We start from the raw sequence: 12,056 nt of genomic DNA on the forward strand, positions 1-12,056 counted from the left end.
ATCAGCAAGGCTGCGAATTGGTCTTCAGCCCATACATTCACTAGATTTTATCACAGTGGACGTAAGAGGGCAAAAGGATGCCGCCTTCGGGCATAGTGTACTGCAGGCTGCAGTTTAGTTCCTCTAGTCCGTCTGCAGTCTATGTTTTCTGATCTGCGTCGCCCCCCCCCCCCCCCCCCCCCCCCCCTCATTTGGGCATTGCTTTGGGATGTCCCACTAACTAATGAAGGCTCTGTGTCCCATGATGTATGAACAAGAAAATAGGATTTTTTTTTTTAAATACAGCTTACCTGTAAAATCCTTTTCTTGGGAATAAATCATGGGACACAGAGCTCCCCCCCTCTATGGTTTTACGTGGAGTCTTAATGCTTTGCTACAAAACTGAGGTGCTCCCCATAAGGGAGGGGTTATATAGAGGAGGAACTCTCCTTAATTAGGGTTAACCAGTATCCAATCACCACAGGTGACTAACTCACTAAGTAACGAAGGCTCTGTGTCCCGTGATGTATTCCCAAGAAAATGGAAAATTGTATACTTACCTTTCCGTAATTTTCCTTTCCTGTCGCATCTTCATGGCAGCATACACTCTGGGTTGTGACTCCGCCCCCACAACCTGATAGGACCACATAGCTATAAGATGAAGATACGCCCCCCGTCCCGGTATTCTCTGTATATATGAATCACCTTTGTGGGTGGGATATTGTATGCTGCCATGAAGATGCGACAGGAAAGGAAAATTACGGAAAGGTAAGTATACAATTTTCCATTTTCCTGTCGCATCATGGCAGCATACACTCTGGGGATTAACTCGCAGACTGGGTGGGAGATGCAAAGGTAAACGTTTATTAGCAAGGAATAGAAGAGTTGGCTTGAATAATGGACTTTCCCAATTCTACTGTTGATAGCTGAGCTGAGTCCACCTTGTAGTGAGAGATAAAGGTGTTCCTGGAGGACCAAGTGGCCGCTCTGCAGATGGTTTCCACTGAGACCCTACAATACGCTGCCCAGGAGGTGGCCACTGCTCTGGTGGAATGAGCCCTAAGGTCTTCAGAAATTTGCGACTCACTCAGCAAGTAGGCCTTCACCAACCAGGAGGCAATGGTTCGGGCCGAAGCTGCTTGACCTCTCCCAAGGCCATAGGGAATGATGAAGAGGTTCTCCGATCTTTTAAAGGATTTGGACAGGGAAAGATATTTTATGATTTTGCACCTTACATCCAGAGGATGAGGGTCACCCTGGTCTGTGTTAAGAGCTGGCAAGTTGATTTCCTGGTTGAAGTGAAAAGAGGATGCCACCTTTGGGATAAAGTGATCCAAGGGCCTTAGAACTACCCTGTCCGGATGAATGATCAGATACGGCTCCTTAATCAGTAATGCTTGCATCTCTGAAACTCTCTTCGCTGATGTGATTGCGACCAGGAAAGGTGACTTTTAGTGTCAGGTGCCAGAGGGAGATGTTTTCCAGCGGAAAACAGGGTTCTTTGGATAGTACCTCTAAGATGACTGATGGGTCCCATGTTGGAAAGGAAGGCTTCCTAGGTGGTCTTAGTTTAAGACAGGCCTTCTGAAATTGCATAACAAGGGGATCGTGAGCCCATTTAACCCCTGTCAGGGCGGATAGAGCTGACACCTGAACTTTCAGAGTACCAGAGCTAAGACCTTTGTCTAAGCCTGATTGCAGGAACTCTAGGATCAGAGGAGCCGAAAGGGAGGACAGATCCCGGCCAAGGTCCTGAGAGAAGACAACAAACTTCTCCCAGACCCTGCGGTAGGTGCAGTTGGTGGTAGGTTTTCTGGCCTGGAGCAGGGTATCAGCTACCTTCTGGGAGCAGCCCTGACATAGATACCTAGCCCTCTCAGCCCCCAAGCCATCAAGTACAGCTTCCCCGAATCTGGATGTAGTAGCTGGCCCTGGGAGAGCAAGTCGGCTGACAGGGAAGAGCAAGAGGGTCTGCCGTGCTCAGTTGTAGGAGGGTGGTGAACCATGGCCTCCTGGGCCAAAAAGGAATCACCACTATCACCAATGCCGTTGATCTCTTGAGCCTTAAGAGAAATCTCGCATCAGGGGAGTCAGAGGGCAGATATACCCGAGATGGAAGTTCCAGGGATGCTGGAGGCAGTCTGTCCCCTCCGCTAAGTGAAAGGGAAACCTCGACAGGAACCTTCGGCATTTGGAGTTTGCCGGAGTCGCAGCAAGGTCTATGTCTGGTTGACCCCAGGTCTGGCAGATGAGGGAGAAGGCCTGAGGGCTCAGGGACCACTCTTTGTTGAAGGCGAACTCCCTGCTGAGCGTGTCAGCTAAGATGTTCTCGAACCCCTGGATGTAAGTCGCCCTCAGGTCTGACAGGTTCAACTGTGCCCATTCAATCACAGGAAGAACTTCCCGCATCATGGAGGGACTCCTGGTCCCCCCCTGTCTGTTTATGTAGGCAACAGCAACCTTGTTGTCCATCCTTAAGAGGACCTGCTTCCCCCTTAAAAGGGAGCTGAAGGCCAGGAAAGCCTGTAGAGCCGCCCTCATCTCCAGCACATTCGATACCGAGTCCCGTACTTCGAAAGGCCAACTGCCCTGCGCTGCATGGGACTGGTAGTGGGCTCCCAAACCTTCTAGACTGGAATCCGTGGTCACTACCTCCTGAGGAGGGATGACTATGTGTTTGCAATTGTTTAAGTTGTGGGGACCACAACGCAATGAGCGCCTGACTGTCTCCGAGATCCGGATCGTCTGGGTCATGGATGAACCATCCCACTGATGTAGGAAGGAGTTCTGCAGAGGTCTGGTGTGCCACTGAGCCCAACGGACCATAGGAATTGTCGCTGATAGAAGCCTAGAAGGCTGAGGCATACTCTGGCCGACAGGGATCTTGCTAGAATGGCCTTCTTCACCTTCCGGACCAACAGGGAAGACTTCTCCAGAGGCAGCTGCACTGTATTCAACTGGGCTCCTAAGAAGATCATTCTCTGGGTGGGCCGAGTCTGGCTCTTCCCCCAGTTTATGTGCCATCCCAGATTCTGCAGAGTGGAGACGAGGATCTTTCGATGCTGTAACAGCGACTCCCGGCTGTCTGAGAGGAGGAGAATATCGTCCAGATAATGGTGGACTCGCAGCCCCCTCTCCCTCAGATGCGCGATAACGGGAAGAAGGACCTTTGTAAAGGTCCTGGGAGCCGCAGAAATTCCAAACGGAATACTTCAGAACTGAAAGTGTCTGTGGTTTAGTGAAAAACTGAGGAACTTTTGGAGTTCTGAATGGATAGGGATATGGAGGTAGGCGCCCTGTAGATCTATGGAGAGCATCCAGTCCCCCAGATTTATGGCCTGGAGGATAGACTGTAGGCTCTCCATTTTGAATGCTTCTACCTGGATAGAGCGGTTTACGTTTAGATCCAGGACCGGACGTAGGTCCCCTGATTTCTTTTTTACTAGAAATAGAGGGGAATAGAACCCCCGACCTCTTTGGGATAGGGGCACCTCGGTAATTGCTTCCTTTTGGAGCAGATCCTGAACGTATCGGGTCAAGGCTAACCTCTTTTGCCGGGATGACGGGAGGTTTGTTGGGCAAAAATGGTCCCCCGGGGGAAGTCACCTGAATGACCATCTGTGCCCGACGCGAACGGTGGTTAACGCTTATTGTTTTCCCCCAGACCAGCGTGAACTTTGAGAGTCTGGCCCCCAGCACTGCTGGCTGGGCGGACGCACCTTCAACAGGACTTCTGGTCAGTAGATGCTGGGGTCCTGGGCTTCTGGGACGTCAGGAAGGACGTTTGAGGGGCCTTCCAGTTCTTTCTGTACTCCCTACCAGGCCTGTAGGACTTGGCATCCCTGTACCTGTCCGGGAGGTTACGCTTAAAGGGAGGAGGCCTCTGAAGCTTTGGCTTTCTATCCGAGGGGATAAGCCCTGATTTTCCGGCAGTGACCTTAGAAATAGCAGAGTCCAATTTTGCGCCGAAAAGGTTCTCACCATCATACGGGATGCAGCATCAATTGGACTTGGAAGCAGGATCTGCTGCCCAGGGTTTGAGCCAGAGAGCCCGTCTGGCCATTACCGAGGACAATATAGCCCTGGATGCGGACTTAATAGCATCCACAGATGCCTCTGCCACAAAATCCCCTGCAAGGCTTAGTTCTTGCAGGGCCCTTACTATCTGGTCCTGATCAGCGCCTTGGATACAAGCTTTTCTGTGCTTGCTGATCAACTGGCAATAGCCTTACCCACAGCTGCAAGAACCATTGCTGGCCTGCATACGCCTCCTGCTGCTAAGTAAGCTCTTTTGAGATCAGTATCGATCTTCCTATCCAGGACATCCTTGAATGACACAGCGTCCTCGATAGGTAGCGTAACGTGTCTGGCCACACGCATGAGGGATGCATCCACCACTGGCGGGGACAGGAGAGATTTAATTTTAGCCTCCTTTAGAGGATATAGTTTGGCAAGCCGATTGTTAAGACTTGCTTTCTTCTCGGGTCTCTGCCACTCGTCTCTGATAAGTTCCTCCAACTCATCAATGAAGGGGAAGGCTTCGGGTTCTCTCATCAGGTTCGGGAAATATTTTCTCCTTTTGGGTTGGGCCTCCTGTGGTTCCTCCCAGCTAATGGCCCCCTTCACTGACCTCACAAAAGGCTCTATTAGGGAGAAGTCAAAGCCCGCTGAAGCCTCTAGTTCTTCGTCATCTGAAGGAGAATCATGCTCTCTGGAAGTACTTGGGGGAGCCGGCGAAGCACCCCGTGGAGATAACTCCGTGTCGGGAGCGACACGTGGGGCAGAAGACTCTGAGCTCTCTGTGTTCTTGCCCTTTCTCTCTGGTGGCTTCTTCAAAGCACCGGCGGCATGCCAACATATCTGGAAGGGCTATGGCCCCGCATACCCAGCAGGTATTTTCATAAGGATGGGAGTGACGTGCTGGTGAATGGCGCCTCCGGTCAGGGGATCTTCTTCGGCGGGAATGGCTGCGCCTTGAACAAGACCTGGAGCGACTCCTTCTGCGACTCCCTTTCCCTGAGCGACTTCCTCCACCCGAATGGCTCCGCCTATGGCCAGAGCGGCTTCTTCTATGCGAGGAATCTCTGCGAGATGATCTTGCGGACCTGATGGGGCTAACCATTTAGGTAGCGCTAGTGCGTCCTGCTCTCTTTTTCGATCTTCTCTACTTACCAAACTCCTCCCCTCTTACCTATTATGCTGGTGGTGATCTGCTGGAGCAGTGGTCTCCATGGATAGGGAAACAGAGGAAGCCTGAAGACACAGGTAACACAAAAAGGTAAGGAAGATAAAGCCATAACAGAACCAAGAGGGGAATAGAGAGAAGAAAAATACAGGGAAGATACTTACCAAACAGAGAGGCAACACTGGGGTAGAAAAAAACAGAAATGCAGCAGTCATGAAATTCAGCTGAGCACAAAAAACAGGCAAAAAAAGACATCTGCGTTAAAAAAGGCATCTTCCCCTTTTAAAATTGGAGCCGGGGTCATGTCCCACCCGCACATGCTCAGTAGTGCCATGCGGCCGCCGGCGCCATCTTGGAAAAGGGAAAAGACATAGATAGACATACACAGGCTGCCCAAAGTGCACAGTGAGCATGTGCAAAGCGGCAGAGTGACCAGGAAGAGAGCTAAGGAAAAGGAAGTAAAATATGGCAGAAAGGCAACACTGGGGTAAAGGCACCAGACAACCTAAGGTGACAAGAGATACTGAAGGCAGAGAGTATGCTGTCAGGTTGCAGACAGAGTGACACCAGGGAGGAAGAGGAAACCGGAGACCACCGCAGGTACTAAGCCTGTTTAAGGCTTAAAGACCAATCTTTTTATTATATGCCTTCAGCCTATTTAAGGCTTACTTCCAACGGCTATAGAGGCAATGCTCTGTTTGCAGAGAAAAAGTATTCATACCCCTGAGATCACCAGAGTGGGGTTCCTTCCATTTAGCTTCCTTTAGAGGCTGTACCGGTAAGGACTTCCACCCAGGAGAGGCTAGAACCTGGCTGGGGCGAAGCGGTAAGAGGGTGATGATCCGTGCGGTCCCAACAGGTGAGGAAAAATAAGAGAATACCGGGGCGGGGGGCGTATCTTCATCTTATAGCTATGTGGTCCTATCAGGTTGTGGGGGCGGAGTCACAACCCAGAGTGTATGCTGCCATGATGCAACAGGAAAAGGATTTTACAGGTAAGCTGTACTAAACAATCCTATTTCCAATACAGTAATTACACAGATATTTAAAAAAAAAGTTCAGAGAGGTGAATTATTACTCTTGGAGTTAGTCTTTTTTTTTTTTTTTTTTATTCCATCTAGGGTACTCAAGAAAAATAGTCTCAATGTTATCAGTGTTTTAATAAAAATGCTGATTCTTTGGCTGTGTTTTTTCCGGCCAAATGGCACACAGTTCAAGTAGCATTCACAGAAACCGCTGCAAACCATTGGCTGTCCAATGTATACCTTTTTGTAGGAAATTGTATTCCACACAACCTTACTATGTGGTACACAAAGTTTTAATGTTTTTTGTTTTTTTGCTAAAAGAAAAAAAAAGACACTAACCTTCTTGATAGGCGCCATCAGCCATAACTAAACGGAGGATTCTGGGATATAAATACTGGTGTTCACTGCCCAGAATATTCTCCAAAACCGTTGAACATGTATCAATGTTTTCATCCTCATCCTCGTGTATTGCCTAAAAATTAAAGTTGGAAAAATGCTTGAATATTGTCAAATGTTATTTTTTTTTATGAGCCTGTTTTGGGTCTATTTGTATTGTACACTATGAACATTTTGCTTAATAAAAACTGAAATAAAATAAAAAAATAAAAAAGTTTGATAAATATTGTCAAAAATGTTTCATTCAAAATGCAAATCTAATACATAGGTGGTGTGCCTATCTCATGCTGGACTGTGGGCCACACCACGTATCCAGTCTCATTTACATAAAGGTGCAATACAAATTGACAACAATTTATGCCTGGACATCTAAATCCTATTCATCTACCAAAACAGATCTTAATCCTAATATTTTGCCTAATAAAGTGCCTTGCGAAAGTATTCGGCCCCCTTGAACTTTTCAACCTTTTGCCACATCAGGCTTCAAACATAAATATATAACATTTTTATTTTTTGTGAAGAATCACCAACAAGTGGGACACAATTGTGAAGTGGAACGAAATCTATTGCATTTTTGAAACTTTTTTAACTAATAAAAAAATGAAAAGTGGGGCGTGCAAAATTATTCGGCCCCCTTGCGTTAATACTTTGTAGAGCCACCTTTTGCTGCGATTACAGCTGCAAGTAGCTTGGGGTATGTCTCTATCAGTTTTGAACATCGAGAGACTGAAATTCTTGCCCATTCTTCCTTGCAAAACAGCTCGAGCTCAGTGAGGTTGGATGGAGAGCGTTTGTGAACAGCAGTTTTCAGCTCTTTCCACAGATTCTCGATTGGATTCAGGTCTGGACTTTGACTTGGCCATTCTAACACCTGGATATGTTTATTTGTGAACCATTCCTTTGTAGATTTTGCTGTATGTTTGGAATCATTGTCTTGTTGGAAGATAAATCTCCGTCCCAGTTTCAGGTCTTTTGCAGACTGCAACAGGTTTTCATCCAGAATGGTCCTGTATTTGGCTGCATCCATCTTCCCCTCAATTTTAACCATCTTCCCTGTCCCTGCTGAAGAAAAGCAGGCCCAAACCATGATGCTGCCACCACCATGTTTGACAGTGGGGATGGTGTGTTGAGGGTGATGAGCTGTGTTGCTTTTACGCCAAACATATCGTTTTGCATTGTGGGCAAAAAGTTCGATTTTGGTTTCATCTGACCAGAGCACCTTCTTCCACATGTTTGGTGTGTCTCCCAGGTGGCTTGTGGCAAACTTTAGACAAGACTTTTTATGGATATCTTTGAGAAATGGCTTTCTTCTTGCCACTCTTCCATAAAGGCCAGATTTTTGCAGTGTACGACTGATTGTTGTCCTATGGACAGACTCTCCCACCTCAGCTGTAGTTCTCTGCAGTTCATCCAGAGTGATCATGGGCCTCTTGGCTGCCTCTCTGATCAGTCTTCTCCTTGTCTGAGCTGAAAGTTTAGAGGGACGGCCAGGTCTTGGTAGATTTGCAGTGGTCTGATACTCCTTCCATTTCAAAATGATCGCTTGCACAGTGCTCCTTGGGATGTTTAAAGCTTGGGAAATCTTTTTGTATCCAAATCTGGCTTTAAACTTCTCCACAACAGTATTACGGACCTGCCTGGTGTGTTCCTTGGTCTTCATGATGCTCTCTGCGCTTGCAACAGAACCCTGAGACTATCACAGAGCAGGTGCATTTATACAGAGACTTGATTACACACAGGTGGATTCTATTTATCACCATCAGTCATTTAGGACAACATTGGATCATTCAGAGATCCTCGCTGAACTTCTGGAGTGAGTTTGCTGCACTGAAAGTAAAGGGGCCGAATCATTTTGCACGCACCACTTTTCAGTTTTTTTATTTGCTAAAAAAGTTTAAAATATCCAATAGATTTCGTTCCACTTCACAATTGTGTCCCACTTGTTGGTGATTCTTCACAAAAAATAAAAATTTTATAGCTTTATGTTTGAAGCCTGAAATGTGGCAAAAGGTTGAAAAGTTCAAGGGGGCCGAATACTTTCGCAAGGCACTGTAACTCTTATTAAATAAGGTTGATTTCCTCTACTTCCACCAGTTGATAGAATTCCTTCTAAGCCCCTGTACACACGGTCGGAGATTTCGACAACCAAATCTGTCGGATTTTGTCCGTCGGATCTTGTCCGAAACTGTTGCATACACACGGTCGGACTAAGTTGTCGAAAAATCCGATCATTCAGAACGTGATGACGTAATTTCGTTACGATGGGACTACGTTCAGGCTAGTAGCCAATAGCTTTGATGTAGGAATTTGATCTGAGCATGCGTGGCACTTGGTCCGATCAAAATTCTCTACACATGATCAGCGTATGTCTGATCGAACCAGTTAGTCAGGAAATATTTCCAACAAGTTGGAAAATCGGGTCCGACGGATATTCCGACAGAATTAGTATGATGCATACCACACACAGTCGGATTAGCCGACAACATGGTCCGATAGGACACATTCAGACGGATTCTCCGACCATGTGTACAAGGGCTAATAGGCTTGTAATAGTGGACAAATTCTGTAAGCTAAACTATATGGTTTACTAGGTCTGTAAAAGTGAACAGGTTCCATCAGCTGTAATATATACTGTCTACTAGACCTGCAATAGTAAACAAGTTCTAAGAACTGTACTATATCATCTACAAGGCACATCATAGTGGACAAGTCCTATGAATTATACTACATCATCTACAAGAGCTTAATTTGTGGTCAAGTTCTATATCAGTGTTTCTCAACTCCAGTCCTCAAGGCACCCCAACAGGTCATGTTTTCAGGGTTTCCATTATTTTGCACAGGCGATTTAATCAGTTTCAATGCCTTAGTATTTACCACAGCGGTTTCATCTGAGAGAAATCCTAAAAACATGACCTGTTGGGGCGCCTTGAGGACTGGAGTTGAGAAACACTGAGCTATACTATATTGTGTAATAATGAACACATTTTATGAGCTATGCTATATCAGCTACAAGTACTCCAATAATGAACAAGTTGCACGAGCTATATTATATCATCCACAAGGCTAGTAAGAATGCACAAGTTTGTTGAGCTATACAATATAAGCTACAATGGTGAACCAGTTATAAGAATTAGACTATATCATTTAGAAGACCTGTAATAATCAACGATTCTGTGAGCTATTCTTTAACATCTACAAGACCTGTAATAGTTAAGATTTTCTATATGCTATATTATATAAATTTACAAGGCATGCAATAGTGAACACTATACCATATCATCTACAGTGCCTTAAAAAAGTATTCATACCCCTTAACATTTTCCACATTTTGTCAGGCTACAATCAAAATGTAAATTTATTTTATGTGATAAACCAAAGTGGTACATAATTGAAGTGGAAGGAAAACGATAAATAGTACTCAAATTTTTTTACAAATAAATATCTGAAAAGTGTTGCATGCATTTGTATTCAGCCACTCGACTAAATACTTTGTAGAACCACCTTTCTCTGCAAGTAAAGCTGCAAGTCTTTTTGGGCATGTCTCTACCAGCTTTGCACATTTAGAGAGTGACATTTTTGCGCATTCTTCTTTTCAAAATAGCTCAAGCTCTGTCAGATTGGACAGAGAGCGTCCGTGAACAGCAGTTTAAGTCTTGCCAGATTCTCAATTGGATTCAGGTCTGGACTTTGACGGAGCCATTCTAAAACATGAACATGCTTTGATCTAAACCAAGGATATGCAATAAGCGGACTTCTAGCTACAAGTCCCATGACACTCAGAGGCAGAGGTATCATGGGACTTGTAGTTTTGCAACAGCTGGAGGTCCAATAATTGCATATCCCTGATCTAAACCATTGCATTGTACCTCTGGCTGTATGTTTAGGGTTGTTGTACTGCTGAAAGGTGAACCTCTGCCCCAGTCCCAAGTCTTTTGCAGACTAACAGGTTTTTGCCCTATATTTGTCTCCATACAACTTCCCATCAACTTTGACCAGCTTCCCTGTACCTGCTAAAGAAAATCTTCCCCACAATATGATGTTGGCACCACCATGTTTCACAGTGGGGATGGCGTTTTCATGGTGACGTGCAGTGTTACTTTTTTGTCACATAGAGTTTTGCTTTTAGGCCAAAAAGTTACATTTTGGTCTCATCTGACCACAGCACCTTCTTCCACATGTTTGCTATCACCCACATCAAATAACCACATCTAGAGTGTGAAGGTCCACCTTTTTGGGGTGCTTCGGCTTAGGATACAACGATGGTAATACAATGTCCTCATTGATATGAAAGGCAGAGACCACCTTCGGTAGAAAGGACGGTTGCGGACACAACACCACCTCATCCCTGTGGATGACCAAATAAAGCGACTTGCAAGACAAGGCCGCCAGTTCCGAAACCCTCCTGGCGATGTGATGGCCACTAGAAAGACCACCTTCTGTGAAAGGGTCAGCAGTGGAATCTCCCTGATATTCTCAAAATGGCTGCTGAAGCTCCCGAGGGGAATCTATAGCTTTCCCAAATTCAAGATGGCCGCCGGAACGGCACCATGAGGTGAAAAGAGCAAAAAATAAAAACGAACTGCCTGCTGACACGCAGACATCCTCCACAAAAACTGCCTTTTTTTGACCCCCAGACCTAGACCAGGACTGAACAGCAACCGCACAGAGCCCCACAGGTGAGAAAAAGCAACCCACACACACCGCCCACAGCGCATGCAGACACCCCCCCTCAGAGGGGGGCAGGAGGGGTGATAGGGAGAGAAGATGAGGTGAGGTGGCCCCCGAATCGACCCCCCAGGGAATGCCCAGCTGCTCCCCCCACCGAAGCAGGGAGACCCATACTTACCAGTCCTGAAGAGCTGGGAGACATTCCGTGGTAGCCAATTCCTGCGCAGTTACAGGGAAGGTTACTGGCCCGGTATACTGTGATCCAGACATCAGTAGCCCGGTCATATGTATACCCCGGAGCATTGAAGCTCACCGACCACCTCTGGAGCATGAGGTATGTCGTGGCCTGCCGAGCCGTAGCTGTGGCCTGCTCACGCTTCATGGCCGGAGTGGGGAGACTACAAGGATTTCATTAACCAGCCTGTCACCCAGCCAGCAGTTGATAAAGATCTCAGGATCTCTCATCTTACGCAAAAAGCAGTAAACCTGCAGCAAAAACATGGACCGAGAGGCCCACAGGGTTTGCTAGGTCATTCTCCTTGCTAGGCAAAATAAAAACTGAAGCTGCTAGGAGCAGTGGGAAGGGTTGATAGCATGGGGCCCGCCCCCCAGGGTGGGATTAAAGTTCTGTGTATTGTGTAACAATTTTGCCTAGTTTCTCCTAATGGCAGGCTATACAACCCATTTAGTTACAGAGAGGAGCTATGTCAGTCGGTGAATATAAGAGAAATTGCGTGTTATATGCCAATAAATGCAGAATGTGCCACTGTGTATTGGTCTATCAAATAAAACACATTTACATT

General features: G+C 46.4%; 1 protein-coding gene across 10 annotated transcripts in view; it reads right to left on the reverse strand.

The window, feature by feature from the left end:
• NEK1 (NIMA related kinase 1) overlaps positions 1-12,056 on the reverse strand; it is a 209,798-nt gene that overhangs the window by 18,834 nt on the left and 178,908 nt on the right. For all 10 annotated transcript variants that reach the window (XM_077477191.1, XM_077477190.1, XM_077477187.1 and 7 more), the window contains one exon: positions 6,529-6,661. In XM_077477191.1, coding sequence (XP_077333317.1) covers positions 6,529-6,661 — 133 coding nt within the window. The remainder of the gene's footprint in view (positions 1-6,528; positions 6,662-12,056) is intronic.

This window comes from Lithobates pipiens, unplaced genomic scaffold (genome assembly GCF_037356315.1).
Source record: "Lithobates pipiens isolate NorthernLeopardFrog02 unplaced genomic scaffold, aLitPip1_a1.2 Scaffold_13, whole genome shotgun sequence".
NCBI classification, from domain to species: Eukaryota; Metazoa; Chordata; class Amphibia; order Anura; family Ranidae; genus Lithobates; species Lithobates pipiens.